Below are 19,839 nucleotides of genomic sequence, written 5' to 3' on the forward strand. Positions count from 1 at the left end.
GCTGGGGGGCGATGCGCTAAGGAAAGAGGTTCTAGCCAGGGGTGTCAACTTCAATCAAATTGCGGGGGGGGGGGGGAGGTAAGCCTCGCACCACATAATCGATCACATGGCAGGGCGCACGCACATCGTTTGAATGGCAATGCGGGGGGGGGGGCGCGACCCCCTCAAACATTTTATTGTGGGGGGGCTGGCGAAGGGACCTCGGCCCCCTAGGAGTTGGCTCCTATGATGCTAACTAAGAAGCATTTGGCACCATTACCCCTTTGGGGCGGGTCTCGTGAGAATCGGCCTGGGGATTCCTACACGAACCCTCTGCGGTTTGTGGTTTTGCGCGATGGGATGGAGGAGGTTGCTTTGGAGGCTACAAAGAGGACAGTCAACCTTCCGGGTCCTCTGTGTGTCTCTGGGCAAGGCAGGGCCTCGATCAGGAAACTGAAGCAAGTTTTAACTGCCCCAGTAATTATCACAGGAACAAATGGTCAACACTGAATCAATTTCATCACCTAAATTTTTTAGCTGTGTTTTATTAATGGATTTATTTGCACATTGCTTGTGCACATCTTTATATAATCTATCTTATCTTCACTGGTGGTGTAAATATGTACAATTTTTTTGGCAAAGGGAGTTTAAGGAGATAACAGAAATCACTGGGTTAAAGCTGACCGAAAGTCCAGAGGTAGCATTATTGTCTATTTACGATGGGGTGGAAGGTTCGCAGGCTATGAAGAACTTGCTTACAAATTTATTGACAGCTGCACGAATTATGATAGCTGGGAAGTGGAAGGGGCAAGGAAAATATAAAATGGAAGAATGGTATAAAGAGGGGTGGGGTATAGCTATTAATGATAAGGTAAAGGTAAAGGGACCCCTTACCATTAGGTCCAGTTGTGACCGACTCTGGGGTTGCGGCGCTCATCTCGCTTTATTGGCCAAGGGAGCCGGCGTACAGCTTCTGGGTCATGTGGCCAGCATGACTAAGCCGCTTCTGGCAAACCAGAGCAGTGCACGAAAACACTGTTTACCTTCCCACTGGAGCGGTACCTATTTATCTATTTGCACTTTGACGTGCTTTTGAACTGCTAGGTGGGCAGGAGCAGGGACCGAGCAACGGGAGCTCACCCCGTCGTGGGGATTCGAACCGCCAACCTTCTAATTGGCAGGTTCTAGGCTCTGTGGTTTAACCCACAACGCCAGCCGCGTCCCAATGATAAAGTAATATGTGTCATTAAGGTAAGATGGGGAATATGCAGGAGAAATGATTTTGAGGAGATAGGGAGAGTGTTTGTACAATTTATACTGTTAAAATGGAAAGGGGTCAAACCATCGCAAGACGTGTTGAAATTTTGAGAGGTTAGATAGTTGCAATGTAATGGTCTCATGGGTGGGGTGCACATTTTTATTCTTATATATTTGTGATTATTACCTTGTCTAAACAAACAAACAAACAAACTCTCTAAATATAAATAAATAGCATCTTTCTGATTCTTCTGGCTGCTGGATCCGTGCAGCTCATATTTTTGATTCATAGGTGTACATGAAATATATCCCATCGTGACTCTTCCTGGTTTTCCATCTGTCTCCTACCCCAAACTGTACTTTAAGGTTTAGAGCAATGGCGCCCAAAAGCCACATGTCCGAGCCCATCTGCCTGATCGAGAACAGGGACAGGAAGCTCTTCGTCTGTGAAAAGGCCTTTCGCCAGCTCTCTGAAATTCTCCAGCCGGTGGTGGTGGTTGCCGTTGTGGGACGCTACCGAACGGGCAAGTCCTACCTCATGAACAAACTAGCTGGCAGAAACTCAGGTGAGAGAGAAAATTGCAGCGAACCCTGGAGAGGGAGGGGATCAAACGCTACATTTAAGTGTTTTATGCTCACATGGGTGTGTGTGTGTGTGTGTGTACCACAGAGTGCCCTTCTGTGCAGAGAGAATCATGTAGTAACTTATTCCAAGCACAATTCAAAGTGTTGGTGCTGACCTTTAAAGCCCTAAACAACCTTGGCCCAGTATACCTGAAGGAGCATCTCCACCCCCATCATTCGGCCCAGACACTGAGATCCAGCGCTGAGGGCCTTCTGGCAGTTCCCTTACTGCGAGAAGTGAGGTTACAGGGAACCAGGCAGAGGGCCTTCTCAGTGGTGGTGCCAGCCCTGTGGAACGCCCTTCCTTCAGATGTCAAGGAAATAAACAACTATCTGACTTTTAGAAGACATCTGAAGGCAGCCCTGTTTAGGGAAGTTTTTAGTGTTTGATGTTTTATTGTGTTTTTAATATTCTGTTGGAAGCCAGCCACCCAGAATGGCTGGTGAAACCCAGCCAGATGGTGGCGTATAAACAACAACAACAATTCAAGGACAAAACAAAAAATTCCTTCCAGTAGCACCTTAAAGACCAACTAAGTTAGTTCTAGGTATGAGCTTTCGTGTGCATGCACACTTCTTCAGATACACTGAAACAGAAGTCACCAGACCATTCTCTATAGTGAGAAGGTGGGGAGGGGTATTACTCAGAAGGGTGGTGGGAATGGGTGATTGGCAGATAGCTGTGATGAGCCTGTTGATGACTCTTAATGACTGCAATAGGTCTTACAGGAAAAAGCAAGGGGTGAGAAGGTGAAAAATGGCTTTGTCATGTATAATGAGTGTATCTCATTATATTCTTCAGTGTATCTGAAGATGTGTGCATGCACACGAAAGCTCATACCTAGAACTAACTTAGTTGGTCTTTAAGGTGCTACTGGAAGGAATTTTTTGTTTTGACTATGGCAGACCAACACGGCTACCTATCTGTAACTGAATTCAAGGACAGTTAATGTGTTCCAAGGCAACAATTTGGACACAACTTCCACAAGAGTCCAGCATGACTCTAATCCTAGTTTTCCTGTTACATCTCTTTGGAAAATGTAGAACATTAGTAGAGTATCTGATCTGCATGTATAAATTCCCAGATTAAATATTCCTAGTCTGAAAACCCTGGTGAATTGCTGTCAGTCAGGGTAGTCAATACTGGGTTAGATGGGCTGATTCAGTGTCAGGAAGCTTTCTAGTTTCCTAAACAGAAGCCCACTTTTCCTACCACCCCACCCCCCTGTGTGGGAGAGGGAGAGGGAACTGATGTAAGAGTCTTCCAAGAGAAAGGGCGTCAGCCCAATTCCCTGATCTTATTAGCTCACATGATTCCGTTTCCTAAATCCTGAAAATTTGATTATCTCCATGGTTAGGTTTCCCCCTGGGTTCTACGGTGCAGTCGAAGACCAAGGGAATCTGGATGTGGTGTGTCCCTTACCCTGGCAGGCCTGGTCAAACCCTTGTGCTTCTGGATACAGAGGGACTAGGCGATGTGGAAAAGGTAATTCTGAACTCTTGGATGGTGCACCTGCTGAATTTCTGCCTAGCATGTACGGGCAAAGGACATAACAGCATTTGTGGCAGGGCCAGGCGCAACATACCTGCCCCCGTACCCAGCTGCTGAAGGATCATTGCCAGGTATTTGTCTACAGAACCAGAAAATGCACACATCAACAGAGATAAATGTTTTATACATTCAAAGTGTGACTCTGAGGCTGAAACCAGGTCTCGGCGAAGGGACTGTGAAAACAAGCAGGTGTGAGGCTGTCGACCTCTTTGTAAACTACAGGAAAGCCCCAAGTATGACTAAATATTTTGGCTGCTGGGATTTTGATGGCTCAGCACAACTTATGTAATTTTTGGAATTTCCAGTCAGTTGAAGTTGAGAGCTGGAGGAAGGTCTATACAGTAGTGTGAATCTGGTGCTGGTTGCTTTCCCATCCACAGTGGTATGGGATGTTGTTGTTTAGTCGTTTAGTCGTGTCCGACTCTTCGGGACCCCATGGACCAGAGCATGCCAGGCACTCCTGTCTTCCACTGCCTCCCACAGTTTGGTCAAACTCATGCTGGTAGCTTCGAGAACACTATCCAACCATCTCGTCCTCAGTCGTCCCCTTCTCCTTGTGCCCTCCATTTTTCCCATCATCAGGGTCTTTTCCAGGGAGTCTTCTCTTCTCATGAGGTAGCCAAAGTATTGGAGCCTCAGCTTCACGATCTGTCCTTCCAGTGAGCACTCATGGCTGATTTCCTTCAGAATGGAGATGTTTGATCTTCTTGCAGTCCATGGGACTCTCCAGAGTCTCCTCCAGCACCATAATTCAAAAGCATCAATTTTTTGGCGATCAGCCTTCTTTATAGTCCAGCTTTCACTTCCATACATCACTACTGGGAAAACCATAGCTTTTACTATATGGACCTTTGTTGGCAAGGTGATGTCTCTACTTTTTAAGATGCTGTCTAGGTTTGTCATTGCTTTTCTCCCAAGAAGCAGGCGTATTTTAATTTCGTGGCTGCTGTCACCATCTGCAGTGATCATGGAGCCCAAGAAAGTAAAATCTCTCACTGCCTCCATTTCTTCCCCTTCTATTTGCCAGGAGGTGATGGGACCAGTGGCCATGATCTTAGGGTTTTTTTTATGTTGAGCTTCAGACCATATTTTGCGCTCTCCTCTTTCACCCTCATTAAAAGGTTCTTTAATTCTTCCTCACTTTCTGCCATCAAGGTTGTGTCATGGGTATGGGATAGCAAAGGACAAGCTCGAGCCTACATGAGCAAACATCGCTACACCAATGGTATTTCTCAACTTCCTTGCACACTTGGGCTTTAGAGTTGCCACTTTGTTTCTGGCAACAATAGCGTCGGCCTGAGGAACAGAAACTGTTTAGAGAAGTTTTTAATGTTTGATGTTTTGTCGTATTTTTAATATTCTATTGGAAGCCTCCCAGAGTGGCTGGGGAAGCCCAGCCAGATGGACGGGGTATAAAATTATTATTATTATTACTATTACTATTGTTGTTGTTATTATTAAACTTGGGAAGCTTTTCTCTGGCATGGGAACAAGTGTTGGGCAAAGCTTCCCCTGCTTGATTTTGACGTGACTAGCTGCTGTTAAAAACCCAGAATTGGGGCTCAAAGGAAGGGAGTTTAGGGACAGCCCAGCACCAACAGCACTTTGGTTCTCAGTAGTGCAACTGTGTCAGCGGCAGTCCTTAGCCCAGTACGCCAGCTTTCCCAGGGCCAAGTAAAAGCAACAAATAACTTGAGAATGAATCAGTACTTATGTATTGTGCAGCTCAGTTGGTTAGAACATGGAGCTGATAATGTGAAGGTTGCAGATTTGATCCCGTATGGGACAGCTACATTGTATTCCTGCATCGCAGGGGGTTGGACCAGATGATCCTTACAGTCATAGAATCAGTTCTATGTTTCTATGAACAATACTTGTAGCAACACTGCGGTGAAGGGGAGAAGCAGAACCTAACAGCTTTCTTCCTCCTTTCTTAGGGCGATACTCAAAATGACACCTGGATCTTCGCTTTGGCTGTGCTCCTGAGCAGCACCCTGGTCTACAACAGTTTTGGTGCCATTGACCAGCAAGCTATGGATCAGCTTCAGTATCCTTCCCAAGCACTTACTCTGATTTTCATTTGCCGGAGGGAGTTTGAGGAAGTCCTGTACTGGCTCTCTCTCCTTAGGACATTGCCTCTTGTTACTCTAGAGTGGTAGGAAATCTTTTTCAGCCCAGAGGCCACATTATTTTATGTGCAACCTTCCAGGGGCCATGTGTCAGTGGTGGGTGGGGCCAGAGACGAGAGTGTACAGAACAACGGGTGCAACTCTAGCCTTTGTAGTGTTAGGTTTTCAACCTTTTTTCAACCCACAAGTCCACAGAGCAAGCCAGTAGTAAATCATACCGTTCAAAGTTGGTGATAACTTAGAAGAGGAGGAGTCAGACTGGGAAGAGGAAGTCTCAAAAAATGAGTAGGTTATGTTAGCCCCAAAATGGAAAACGAGTGAGGTTCCAACCAAAGAAGAATAGCAACTTAACTTGACAGAATATGCACAACTTGCAGGCTTAGCATACAGAGTAAGAGAACAAGAAGAACATTGAATATATGGAAAATAATTCTGCCCACCTGAAAACGATGGCAACATTATGATAAATTCAACAGTGTAAATGAGTTTTGATGGATGCAATAATGGTAAACTGATTGGTATAGTTTTTTGTAAAATATGCAGGGATTTAATATATTTTACAGCAGTTCTCAACCTGTGGGTCCCCAGATTTTGTTGGACTACAACTCCCATCACCCCTAGCTAGCAAGGCCAGAGCTCAGGGATGATGGGAGTTGTAGTCCAACAACATCTGGGGACCCACAGGTTGAGAACTGCTGTATGTAACATGAACCATGGAAAGAGAAGAAGAGAAGTCATTGATATCTTAAGGATGTAAAATGAGAATTGGAGATTGTAAACAGAAAATTTTATAAAAATTATATACATTAAAAAAGAAGAAGATGAGGAGGTAACAGGGTTTAGTGAGCAGGAAGAATCTGTGGCAGAGAGCAGTTCACAATCAAAGGCAGAAGCCAATGCCGGCGAGTGGGATGATGCCAAGAGGAAGATGAGTCAGGTCGATGAAAAGTCACAGGAGTCTCCCCGACCTGCTGCTACAATCTTCCCTCTCCACTTGTCTCCCAGAACCAGAAGAGGGCTGAAATGGGCAGAGCAGTGGCAAATTGCATGCAGGTGCAGTCTCTGATTGTTTGGGAAAGCCCTGAAGAGGAGGAACTTAGACTGCTATGGGGAGGCGGGGACTTTCAATCTCAGCAATGGAGTCATGGGGCAAGACCTATCGGAGGTGAGCTGCTGTTCTCTTTAGGCCTGATACTCAACCAAGTCCGTGAAGATCCTGCTTTTGCTAATAAAGAGTTAACTCGCAACTTTGAACGTCTTTGACATCATTTTCTAAAACTGCCATCCACGTGCCACATAAAGTTGAAGGGCTTTTCTCTCCTGTTGTAACTTTGTTTTCCTGTGGCAATAATTTCACAGCAGGCCACCCTTGGGGGCGGGATGGGGGGGAAGAGGCATGGAAAGGGCACATTGTGAGGACATCATCACCACAAATGCAGCTGCATGAGGATTTTTAATGGTTTTTATTGAGATTTAAGAACACCAACACCAACCAACAAAAACATCAAGTCTTATTACATATATCCTTTGTTATGCTCCATAGAGCCTTTGACTTCCTTCCTTCCCTTCCACAAGTTTTCCTATTCCAATCTATAATTCACAGTTTCTTTAATTACAACATGTTTTCCTATTCCAATCTATTACAACATGTTTTCCTATTCCAATCTATAATTCACAGTTTTTTTAATTAAAAATTACAACATGACATAAGATTTACTTCAATCCTGCCAACGTTTGTACAGTTCTCAATTATATAAATCATAAATTTACTCCATTCTTTTTGGTACTTCGTCTCCTCCTGATTGCAAATTCTGTATGTCAATTTAGCCATCTCAGCGTATTCGACCAGCTTTATCTGCTATTCTCTTATCTTCGGCATCTCCGTAGCTTCCACTTTTGGGCTATCAAAACTCTAGCTGCTGTTGTTGCATACAGATATAGTCTTTGGTCTATCTTCTTAATATCTTCTCCCACCAAGCCTAGCAAAAATTCTTCTGACTTTTTGGGAAAACTATACTTAAACATCTTTTTTAACTCATTATAGACCGAATCTTCAATTTAATTGTTCCGCAAGGGACAATGACAATAAAGATATCGTATCATATCGTAAATCCCAAAACTCTTATTTTATTACATGACCATCACATGTGGTAGAAGTCGCCGTCCTCTTCCTTGCATTTCCAACAAGTTTTACTACTTGTCCTATACATTTTTGCCAATTTGGTGGGAGTGAGATACCAACGATAGACCATCTTCATAACATTCTCTTTTAAGACTCTCATTCCAGAGTTTAGCCCATGCATCATAGTCTATGTTATGTCCTAAATCAATAGCCCATTTTGTCATGGCCTCTTTTATGAATTCGTCTTTTGTGTTCCATTCTAGTAAAAGATTGTACATTTTTGAAAGTGGCTTGAACTTACTTTCTATAATATCTGTTTGGAATTTCGATTTTTTATCTTCAAGTCCTATTTTTTTATCATCTTTAAGAACATCATTGACTTGATGGTATTGCAACCATCCTGTCAATTTTCCGGCAATACAATTATAGGGCTTCAATTTCCAACCTTTCTCAGATTTCATCAGAATCCCCTCGTAAGTGGCCCCTCTCCCTTCCGTGTTCAGTTTTTTGACTGTTAACATATTGATTGGTGACACCCACCAAGGTGTTTTCCTTTCCAGCAAATTCTTATTTCTGTCCCAGACTTCAAATAAAGCACCCCTTATCACATGGTTTGCAAACCCTCTATGCACTTTTGCCTTACCATACCAAAGGTAGGAGTGCCACCCAAATCTATTGTTGTGTCCGCGTCCCTCCAAATCTAACAAGTCTGGGTTCTCCTGGGTTATCCAATCCTTTGTCCAACATAAACACGCTGCTTCATAATAAAGTTTCAGGTCAGGTACTGAGACCCCCCCCCCTTTCCTTCTTGTCCGTCAATATTTTAAATTTAATTCTTGGTCTTCTCCCTTGCCATATAAAGCCTGAGAGAATCTTCTGCCACTTTTTGAATTGTCTTAGACCTCTAAATATCGGGATTGTCTGGAACAAAAATAACATTTGGTCTTTATGAATTAAATCATTTAGTATTGTCTTCAATCTGTTGGCCATTGTTTAACAATGATATCGGTCTGAAGTTTTTAACACTCTGATGATCTGTATCTTGTTTGGGGATCAGCGTTATATACACCTCCTTCCAGGAGTTTGATATTTTCCCTTTTCCTTGTAAAATAGCATTCATTACTTCCCCTAGAACCGGCATCAGCTGCTCGCTAAGTGCTTTATAATACTTAGCGGTTAACCCATCCGGTCCTGGGGCTTTGCCTTGTTTCATCCTCTTTACTGACCTTTGGATTTCCTGGTTTGTTATTGGGGCGTTCAATTGTTCTCTTTCCTCTGATGATATCTGTTTTCCTTTATGGGTTTCCAAATATCTTTCTATCTTTTTTATATCTTCTTTTTCTTTCCTGTAAAGCTCCTTATAAAATCCTTGAAAGGCTCTTCTTATTTCTTTTGGGTCTTCCGTCAGCTGTTCCCCTATCCTGATTTTATTGATTACGTTTTGACTTTGACGCTTTCTTAGCTGCCATGCCAATAGCTTCCCGGTTTTATTTGCTGATTCAAAAAATTTCTGTCTCATTAATGTTAATTTCCATTCCACTTCTTGATTCACCAGCATGGAATACTGAGTTTGTAACATTTTAATAATCTGTTTAGTTTGTTCATCTTTTGGTTTTATTGTCAATTTTTTCTCATTTTCCATAAGTTGAACCAGGATTTCCTCTTTTTTTCTTTCTCTTTCTTTTTTTTAATAACTGTTTTGCTGCATTAGGAAACCTCTCATGTCCGCTTTGCTCACGTCCCACACAGTATCCAAACTAGTTTCTTTATGTAAATCCCAGTCAAAATAATCCTTTATTGCCTCTTTCGCTTTCTCTACTATTTTTGGGTTCTCAAACAAAGTATCATTCATCCTCCATCTAAGTGAGGATTGTTCTTTACCTTTTCATTCCAAATAGATCGAATTATGGTCCGATAGAGTTTGTGGGGTAATCTCAATTTTGTTTACTCTAGAAACCAATTCTTTAGAAGCCCAAACATAATCTATCCGACTCGAGCTACGGTGGGGCTCTGAGAAAAAAAGTGAACTGTTTTGTAATTGGGTATTTCCACCTCCAGATATCTATTAGACCAAAATTCTCAACCAATTCAAAGAAAATATGCCCCTAATGGAAATAAAGCAGATTTTTTTGCAAGATCAGAGGAAGGTTAATCCTGATGGGAGATTGTAATGGAGTGGTAATGCCAGAAATGGACAGAATGTCAAAGAGAAAGAATATAAACGAGGGTAAGCAGCTGCATGAGGATTTGTTCTGCACAAGCAATGGAAAAGGTTAATGAGATGGCGCTCCAAAATATGCAGCAGTTTAAAGGTACAGGACCTTTCTCGTTTACATCAAACTGTCTGTTTTGTATTGCATGGCTGTATTGCTTGGTGGGGGTATTTTGAGGGGCTCCTTGTTCTCCCCCTGTGCAGGCAACTGGTCTCTTGATTCCTAAACCTGGCCAACAGCTTTGTGACAGAGCTCACTGAGCGCATCAAAGCCAAATCGTCCCCCGGGGGTGGCAGTGAGGGACTGGAAGACTCTGCTGAGTTTGTCCGCTTCTTCCCAAGTTTTGCCTGGGCCTTGCGGGATTTCACCTTGCAGCTGGAGCTGGATGGGTGCCCCATCACTGAAGACGAGTATCTGGAACATTCCTTGAGATTAAAGAAAGGTACTGACAGTGGCGGGCGAATTCAATGGCTTCCCCCAATGAATGCCAGGAAGTGCTGTTTGTTAAAAGTGCTGAGAAGTGTTGGGAAATTACTCTTCCCCTTCCCAGACTACAGAGTTCCTTGGTTGTTAAACCACTCTGGGAATTGTAGCTTTTGGGGGAGATTAGGGGTCTCCTAACAACTCTTCGCACCCTTAACAAACTCCAGTTCCCGGAATTCTCTGCGGGAAGCCATGACTGGTCAAAATGGTATCATAGTGCTTTGAAGTTTTATGTGAATGTGGCTTTAGTTTAATACCAGTCTAGGTGTGTTAACGTCATGTCTTTACTACCTAGCAGAGTCGTGCTTCAAAGCACGTTTGATGTGTTTACACATCACATTTATTTGAAACAGTTGCAGCTTTCCTCTGCACAAAATTCCTCCCAAGAAAACACAATAAAATACTGTATATAAACTGTTTCAAAGGGGTAGCCAAGTTCCTCTGTTGCAGCAAACACAACGGAACCTTGCTAGCTTACTAACAGCTGTAGGAATAACTGAGACGACAGGTTGAATGTGAGTGAGCTATGCGGAAGCAAGCTAATTGGCTAGCTTGGCAGAGCCTCTTTTATTGGCAAAAATCAACAGTTGCAAAGCAGTAGTGAAACCACTCAGAACTTTAACATATTTCCATCTAAGCACATTCCCAGCATTAGCAAATGCACATGACAGCAGGTGTTTCCCTCAAATGTCCTCCCCCGATACTTGATACCGTCTGATTTTCCCGCCATGCTCCAGCCAAGCGATATGTCTAAGCAAACAGTTTGTGAAAGGACAAAAGGTCAGGGGGGAAACTCTGTTTTCTAGCCAAGAAGGCAAAAGGTCAGGGAAGCAAGCGTAACACTCCTTGACATGCTGTGGCAGGTCTTTGCGCGAGGTTTGCCTTTGCAAAATGGAGCATTACCCCCACAAACAGCCAGCTCTGGTAGGCCCCAGTCAGCATGGGCATTGCTTAGGGATGATGGGAGTTGCAGTCCCATGATACATAGAGGGCACTAGGCTGGCTAACCCAGCTTTGTAACTTGCATGTGTGTGTAGATCTGCCAACTTGGGATAACATTCCATGCACCTGAGAGAGTAAGCTTATGCCATAACATACTTGCTAGTCTTTAAAGTGCATGAGACTGTTGTTTTTAGTGGTACCTCGGGTTACATATGCTTCAGGTTACAGGCGCTTCAGGTTACAGACTCTGCTAACCCAGACATAGTACCTCGGGTTAAGAACTTTGCTTCAGGATGAGAACATAAAATGTGCTCTGGTGGTGCGGCAGCAGCAGGAGGCCCCATTAGCTAAAGTAGTGCTTCAGTTTAAGAACAATTTCAGGTTAAGAACGGACCTCCGGAACGAATTAAGTACTTAACCCGAGGTACCACTGCATATATTTAAAAACACTCAGAATTCATAATGCATCTGAAATTACTAGCTGTTGCTTAAAACTTAGAAACTTAGAAACTTGTGCCTATAGGCTTGCCATCTACAGTTAGATCTAAGAGTCAGAAGGGGGGGGGGAGCAAGGAAGAGCGGAAAGGGTTGTATGCCTATGTACTTAATAAGGATAACCATGAAGTATAGTATGCCTTCCCTTCTGTAGTATGAAATATCCGCCTTGCTCAAATCCCACTTTTCCTCTTACATTTTCCAACCCACTGGTATCTTTGCATTTCCACGTGCCATTTCAGATTGACTCACAAGCTCCCCATCTCCTGTTAATATTTGTACTGGTACTGTATTTGTTAGAAAATGTATTTTACAAAGAATGATTTGTACTGGGGGAAAAGAAAACCTATGTAATGTAACAGCTGCAGAATCTTGTGACTCCGATTAAGGTCACAGAAATGCTGACTCATTGCCTTGTTAATTTGTTAAGTCCCTTTAAAAGTGAGTGTGTTTCTTATATAGGAGGGGAGGGAGTTGGAGGTTGTCTTGTTGTTGTTTCATTGACCAACAACAACAACATGGGAGTGTGGAAACTTCAAGCAGATGCTGTGTCTGGAGGAGTTTGTGAGGACAAACAAATCAGCAACTGTGCGGTTCTCAACCTGTGGGTCCCCAGATGTTGTTGGACTACAACTCCCATCATCCCTGAGCTCTGGCCTGGCTAGCTAGGGGTGATGGCTGTTGTAGTTCAACAACATGTGGGGACCCACAGGTTGAGAAAGGCTGTCTTACACACTGCTGTGAAAGAGTTTTTGAAGCAAGAAGCAAGAAGATCCTCTCTTGGGCTCAAATGCATTGTATTGGACTTTATATGCACAAATAATACTGCTTGTTAACAGCTGCCACCCTTCAGAGTCCTGTGGAGGCTACTTCATCACGAAGGCTTTGAGGGTGAAACCCCTGCATGACTCTGGAAAATGGCTAACATCTCCATCTTCTTCTTTCCAGGCGACGCCTCTGATGTTCAGCTGTACAACCTGCCTCGCAAATGCATCCGTATGTTCTTCCCCACTCGCAAGTGTTTCATTTTTGACCGCCCCACTACTGGGAAGAACCTGCCCCATCTGGAGTCGATGCAGGAGAGCGAGCTGGAGCCCGACTTTGTGGAAAAAGCCAGCCACTTCTGCCGTTACATCTATAGTACATCGAAGGAAAAGACCATCCCTGGAGGACACCTTGTCAATGGCCGCTGTGAGTCCTGGTAACTCTGTAGTCCTCCTCAGACTAGCTGGTTGGCAGCTGGATGGCCCTGTGCACCTGCCATAATTGCCCCAGGGAGGAGCTTGGGATCCGGCCCACCATCCTAGCTACTTGGTTTTGCATTGCAATGGGCCACTCTGAGCACAGGCAGTTCAGTGTGTCTTCCCACAACTAGCTCCTTTTCTTTTTCCCCCTGGTAGTGCTGGCGAACCTAGTGACAACCTATGTGGACACCATTCGCAGTGGTCAAGTGCCTTGCATGGAGAGCGCAGTGCTGGCCTTGGCTGAGATTGAGAACTCGGCTGCTATCCATGATGCTACTGTGCGCTACGGGGAGCTGATGGATCAAAAGCTGAAGCTTCCTACGGAGACGGTCCAGGAGCTGCTGGGGATCCATGCCGAGTGTGAGAAGGAGGCCCTGCAGGTGTTCCTGGCTCGTGCCTTCAAGGATGACCAACAACGGTTCCAGGTGGAACTCATGGTAGGCTGTCCCTTGATATCTTCGTCTTAAGAGGTGGTACATTGAGAGTATCGGTCTGGTTGCAAAACAAACATGGAGCAAGCATGTTAAGCCTGGACGGTTGGAGAACCATTTGGATTTCATTTGGATGGCTCAGACTGAAATGGCTTGTCTTGGCTTATTTGTTGGTTTGAAATGATATTTATATGTAGTGTACATTGATTTTATTCATTTTTTTGTTTTTTTAATGAATTTTTAAATTTTGTTTTACAAGTTCATTCACAGAAAACTATTCTTGCAAATATTAAAATTTAACACAAGATTGTTTCGAATCCTAGGACTTCCTTCTTCCTCTCTGTGGGTTCATTGAAAAACTTTTCCAGCTGCATATTTTAAGTCCATTCAATTTACAGTCCTCCATTATATCCAAAGTCTATACAGTGGTACCTTGGGTTGCATACACTTCAGGCTACAGATGCTTCAGGTTACAGACTCCACTAACCCAGAAATAGTACCTCAGGATAAGAACTTTGCTTCAGGATGAGAACAGAAATTGAGCAGCGGCGGTGCGGCAGCAGTGGGATGCCCCATTAGCTAAAGTGGTGCTCCAGGTTAAGAACAGTTTCGGGTTAAAAACGGACCTCTGGAACGAATTAAGTTCTTAACCCGAGGTACCACTGTATATCATTGCAAGAGTTATTCAAGAGTTCAAGTGTTTACAGTGGTCTTTCAAGTACAATCTATATTTGTCCCATTCTCTGTTGAAGTTTGATCCTCTTCATTTCTGATTTTCCCAGTTCATCATGCCATCTCTGCATAATCCAATAATTTCATCTGCCAGTCTGCCTTCGTAGGTATCTTATCATATTTCCAGCTCTGAGCAAGCAACATCCTTGCAGCTGTTGTAGCATACAAAAACAGTCTTTTGAGTTCCTTCGGAATTTCCGCACCTACAATTCCTAACAAAAAGGCTTCTGGTTGTTTTTTTTACAAAGGTTATTTTAAACATTTTCCCCCAATTAATTATACAGTACTGTATATCATTTCCCAGAATTCCTTTATCACTTTGCAATTCCTTCACCTATGATAAAAGGTACCCTCCTTCTGCTTACATTTCCAACAAATATTTGAACTTGTCCTATACATTTTCGCTAATTTACTAGGAGTTAAGTACCAGCGGTACATCGTTTTTATATAATTTTCTTTCAATGTATAGCGCGCTGTGAATTTCAAATCCTCTTTCCATAGTTTTTCCCATGCTGCAAACTGTATATTATACCCAAATATTCAGATTTTTGTCCACCCACCACACGGGAATCTTTTGGTGGAGGGTGGTTAAGAAATGTCTTGAACAATTTTATTCTGAAAATAAATCTGTGGCACACAAAGTCTGTTCTCCCAGACTAGAAATGTTTCGAAGTGCTTAGCTATGTCTCAGCTTTGTTTTTTTTTGTGTTGCCAGAAAACCATGGACCAGATGAAGGAGAGCTTCTGCCTAAAGAATGAGCAGGAATCTTCAAAACTCTGTTGGGCTGTGTTGATGTCCTTGTCTGGGGAGCTGGAGGAAAAGATCAAACAAGGGGTTTACTCGTGTCCTGGCGGTCACAAGCTGTTTTCGGATGACCTGAAGGAAATGGAACAGAGATACCACCAAGGACAGAAGAAAGGAGTGATGGTGAGGAAGGGCGAGGGCTGCTAAATGAACATCTTAAAGGGGCATTGTAATGTTTCTGGGGAGCTCGGCTGATTGGAGGGTGGGGATGCACTCCAAATCATGGTATTCTCAGCATTCAAATTGCCAAAACCTGAAAACACATTTCATAGGTGTGGCTGAAATAGGTGCAAAGTTCATATCTGAGTACCAGAGCTGGAGATGGGGTACTGAAATTGTGACTGGAGAAACCCAGCCAGATGGGCGGGGGTATAAGACAACAACAACAACAACTCTTGCTACACAATGGCACCATTTTAAAAATTCTGAATGCATGAAAAATTAAGGCTTGTCTGACTGCAGTCTAATAGCTCTTTGTTCAACCCGGTAGGAAACAGAAAGGCATACAGCTGAAACAAGCTCAGATTCCTGGTCCAGTCGAGAGACATATAAAAAGTAGACTGGGAGAGAGATTGTGGGAGGTTGTTCTGCTTCCCCTAGCAATGTGCCTGAGCGTCCCAATTTAGGACCTATATAGATGTGACACAGGAAGTCCACAGTGCTTTGAATTTGACTTAAAATCAATTGCTAGAGATTGCAGATTGGACTAGAACACAGTGGCACTGAGAGATCCTTGCGTTATGGGATATCTGGAGGGCTGTTTAGATCAGGAAAGCAGATGACCTTTTCTTCCATCCTGGCTGCTCTGATGTGATGTGCAGTCCCCAGCAGTGTTAAGTAACTTTCAGAATGCTAGCAGATCCAGTCACAGGCATCCCTCAACATATCTGCTTAGGCTCTTAGAGGGCCACAATTCTAGGGGTGAATAATACAGAGGACGCAGGTCTCCCTTCCTCTTTACTATTAACATCACTGCAGAAATATTTGTGCATTTGTATTTCTCCTTTCTCACCTTATCGAGCAAAAATGGGAAACTTGAAGCAGGCGGGGGACCCAACCTGTTTTAGCTGGCCTCTCTTCATTCACTCTGCTGACTCTTCTGTTGCAGGCAGAGACAGTCCTACAGCAGTTCCTCAAGGAGAAGGAGAATGTCAGCAGAGCCATACTGCTAAGTGATCAAGCTCTGTCAGAGAAAGAGAAGGAAATGGCAGGTAAGGGGATGGGAAAGTAGCATGCATGGGGCTCCCTGGTCAACAATGGGCTCCCTGGAGGACTTCCCCTGGGGCCCATGAAGACTCTGGGCCTCCCCACATGCTGCCCACTTGGTCATGAGGTTGTGGGTGTGGCTGTCTTTTTACCCCTTGAAAATGACACAGAAGCATGTTGGAAAAAGAGACATTTTCTCCCACTTTCTCTTTCAGCTCTATGTGCTTTTCAAGGCTGATGGTATAGGGCTGCATATAAATTTTAATCATCATCATTATCATTATCATCATCTGCTTGCAGAAAGCTTTGGCAGAGGTTTGATTAGGTCCAACGTTTCTTGAGCATTCATTGTGATTTGTTTATGACATTGAACATTCATCCTGACTTCCTTGTAGGGCGCTTATACATTTTCCCTTTTACTCATTCACATCCCACAATTTTCAGTTCAATTGCCTGTCACTTTCCTAACAGCAGAAAAAGTTTCTTTTTTAAGTGGAATTCTTGCGCTAGGGCAACAGAATTCATTAATTGAGTTGAATGTGCAAACCTAAATTTCCTAGTACAGTGGATGCCTGGGTTGCGAACGTGATCTGTGCGGGATGCACGTTTGTAATCCACAGTGTTCGCAACCCGCAGGGGCACACCTGTGAATGTGCGGGTTGCGATTCGGCATTTCTGGCATTCACAAATCACGATTTAGCACTTCTGCGCATGCACGACCACCAAAACCCAGAAGCAGCCCGTTCCGGTACTTCTGGGGTTTGGCGTGTCCGTAACCTGAAAAAACATAACCTGAAGCGTCTGCAACCCGAGGTATGACAGTATTCACTTGAATCTGTCCCACAAACTATTGCTCTGGAGTATTTATTTCTGATACAACTTTTCTAGTTGTTTTGGGGCTTCCTACTTTCTCCAAATACAGATATGAACGGTATGCAGGGCCACTGAGCATTAACAAACTTCAAGCAGTAATTCTGGCCCCTTTAACCCTATTTTAGCCAAACCCAAACTCCATAGCAGTAGTAACCGTAGAACAATATATTGTGGCTCTGCACAAACACCTGCGGTTATTCGTTCTTCCTTTTTTTCATTCCCGGGACAGAGGCAAAGGCAAAGGCTGAAGCTGTGCAGCGAGAGCAGGCGATCCAGAAGCAGAAGCAAGCTGAGCTGGAACAGAAGATGGAGGATGAGAAACGAAGCTACGAGCTGAACATCCGTCAGCTGGAGGAGAAGATGGTGAAAGAAAGGGACAATCTATTGAAAGAGCAGAATATGATGATGGAGAGTAAACTCAGGGTAACTATCACAGGCCCATCTTGGGCCTCTTCTATATTTGCAACAAGCAAATTCTGGTTCTGGAGTTGTGCTTCCTTACAAAATGGATCAAGTCAGGCTCAGGGGAGTGTTAGCCCTCTTCCTCACAAGCCCAGGGCCCCTATCTAATTTAGTTAGCAGTGTTTTTCCTGGTCAGGCATCCTTGCGAGACATACTCAGCTGTGGAGTGAAGCTTCTGGGGTTGGAAGGAAGTTCATTGTGATCTGAGCCATCTCCTTGACTGTCAAGTGGCAGACAATGATGTCAAAAACTTAAATTCCATTCAATTATATGCCTTCTTTAGAACACTAGAAGAAAGTTTTTGCCTTTCAGTTTAGCTGGAAGTATTCTTAAACACACCGAAAGCCGAATCACACCCCGTGGCTTTTGATGTGAATGCTCTCTTTTTTTGCAGGAGCAAGAGGCTTTGCTGAAGGATGGATTCCAGAAAGAAGCAAATCGACTAAATGGGGAGATTAATCAGCTGAGACAACAGACTGAAAATAATAAGAAATCTCAGCTTGCCGAGAATTTGGGTGCTCTAATGCTGGCTTATAACTTAATGAAGCGCTAGTGATCAAGCAGGAAAAGGCCTACAGACCAGTTACATTTGTCGTGAGATACTTGTGGTCTATGCAGTAAAGGGTTGGGAAGAAAAGGAGGGGGTGGTAGGGGTGGGTGGGAAAGCTTATGTTCTTTTGCTTAGTGTATGTGTGGGGGTTTTGTCTCAACATCCCTTGGGTAGGTTTTCTTTCTATTCACTTGTTTTGTTTCCTTGGTGGTGAGAGAGGTTGGGGTGGCCTAGGGTGTGGTTGATTGTCTTGGTTAGCTGAGGTAGGATTTGTGGGGTTTTTTGGCGGGGATTGTTGGGTTAAGTTAGCCATATTGAATCGTATGCTGTCGGTGGATTCGTGTTGTCGTCTTTTTGGGCTTTGTATATGATAAAGGGGAGCCATCCTGGAGTGAAGGCATCCTCTTCTATTTCTCCCTGTGTCAGTTTCAGTCTCAGTTTATTGATTAACTTTTCTAGTAAGGCTGTTTCCCATACTTGATACCAGTGTTCCATGTTTATTCCTGACAGGTCCGACCAGTGTCTGCCTATGATGTTTCTGGCTGCTGAGAGTAGGTGGGCTATGAGCTCTTTATAGTGTGAGTGGGCATTGCTATCTTGGAAGATGTTTGATAGGGCCAGTTCTGGGGTGACTTCTAGTACCTGTTTAGTTATTTTGCTTCTTCCTTGTATGACTTTTGTCCAGAAGAGTTTGGTTTTGGGGCAGTCCCACCACATGTGGAGGTATGTGCCTATGGAGGTGCAGCCTCCCCAGCATTTTGGTGAGGTTCCTGGGCGTATCAGCACCAGTTTCTGTGGTGTTAGGTACCATCTGTATATTGTATATTGTGGATACCATCTCCTTGTCATGTCCTGTTGTTGTTAGGAGAAGGTTTTTGAAGGTGGCCAAGGGCCTAGTAGCTGTTGATTTTACTACTTGATTGTTTACTTGCGAGTGGGAGGCAAGAATGCCTTCCAAGATTGTATTGAAGATGCAGATTGTGTGCAGATTTCCTTGAACACCTTAAAATGGTGCTGTATTTGTCAAAGGCAACCTCTTTACGAAGCCGGTTAGCTACTTGCATGCCTGTTGCCTACGAAGAACTTTTTGCCATACTGTGTCTCAAAGCCACTATCACAAAGAAAGCTGCTGTGTTGATGTAGCCTGAGTGCCATATTGCAGTATTAGCAGAGTGATGCTTACCACAGACTTGACCTGAAAATGTGGTTGGGTGCAGATTGTAAGCGCATGGAAGCTTACAAATTTGACCGTCACATTTGAGGGTAGGTTTAATTGCTGGATTTGAAATATGCCTGTTTGCTTTGATCTTGTACTGTACACTTGTTTTTTTCTTGGTTTTTACGTGAATAATGTCTGGCAAAATAATAAAATAATTCTGTAGTTCACAACATTGTATTTTTAATTGTGTGTTTCATTAAATTTTCTTGTGGCTTATTTATTTAACTTTTTTCTCCCAAGGAATTCAGGGGGCATACTCCTCTCACTGAATCTCCGCAACAGCCCTGTGAGGTTGGTTAGGCTGTGGGCGGCTTTGAATGCCCCATGGTCATCACCCAAGTGTTGTGGTCATGTGGGGATTCGAACCCTGGTCTCCCAGGTCCTTGTTCAACACTCTTAACCACTATACCACCCTGGACAAAGATGTACAATATCCATGAAAAGGTCATGCTATCTGAATTTGCTTTTTGTAACAGCCGTGTGCCCCAAATCCTACTTATAGGCCCCAGCACCTGTTTTCC

At 43.7% G+C, this 19,839-nt stretch overlaps 1 protein-coding gene and 1 long non-coding RNA gene across 3 annotated transcripts in view; one reads left to right on the forward strand and one right to left on the reverse strand.

Annotated features, from left to right (window-relative positions):
* Positions 1 to 12,760, reverse strand: part of LOC307221426 — a 36,911-nt gene extending 24,151 nt beyond the window's left edge. Inside the window, exon 1 of the long non-coding RNA XR_013841400.1 lies at positions 12,667 to 12,760. This is a non-coding gene — a long non-coding RNA (uncharacterized lncRNA). The remainder of the gene's footprint in view (positions 1 to 12,666) is intronic.
* Positions 1,613 to 18,164, forward strand: LOC307221175 (guanylate-binding protein 1-like; the record flags this gene model as incomplete). Of its 2 annotated transcripts, XM_079985523.1 has the most annotated exons (10): positions 1,613 to 1,802; positions 3,219 to 3,346; positions 5,350 to 5,459; positions 10,116 to 10,318; positions 12,745 to 12,987; positions 13,197 to 13,477; positions 14,919 to 15,131; positions 16,117 to 16,219; positions 17,317 to 17,510; positions 17,944 to 18,164. In XM_079985523.1, 10 exons carry the CDS (start codon positions 1,613 to 1,615, stop codon positions 18,100 to 18,102), a joined length of 1,824 nt encoding a protein of 607 aa, XP_079841649.1. In that variant the 3' UTR covers positions 18,103 to 18,164. The 2 variants fall into 2 exon arrangements, with proteins under 2 accessions (XP_079841649.1, XP_079841650.1); XM_079985524.1 differs by lacking the exons at positions 17,317 to 17,510; positions 17,944 to 18,164 and adding an exon at positions 16,430 to 16,467.
* Positions 18,165 to 19,839: the final 1,675 nt, after the last annotated feature.

The sequence above is a fragment of the Podarcis cretensis genome, assembly GCF_951804945.1.
Source record: "Podarcis cretensis genome assembly, chromosome: 8".
NCBI lineage: Eukaryota > Metazoa > Chordata > Lepidosauria > Squamata > Lacertidae > Podarcis > Podarcis cretensis.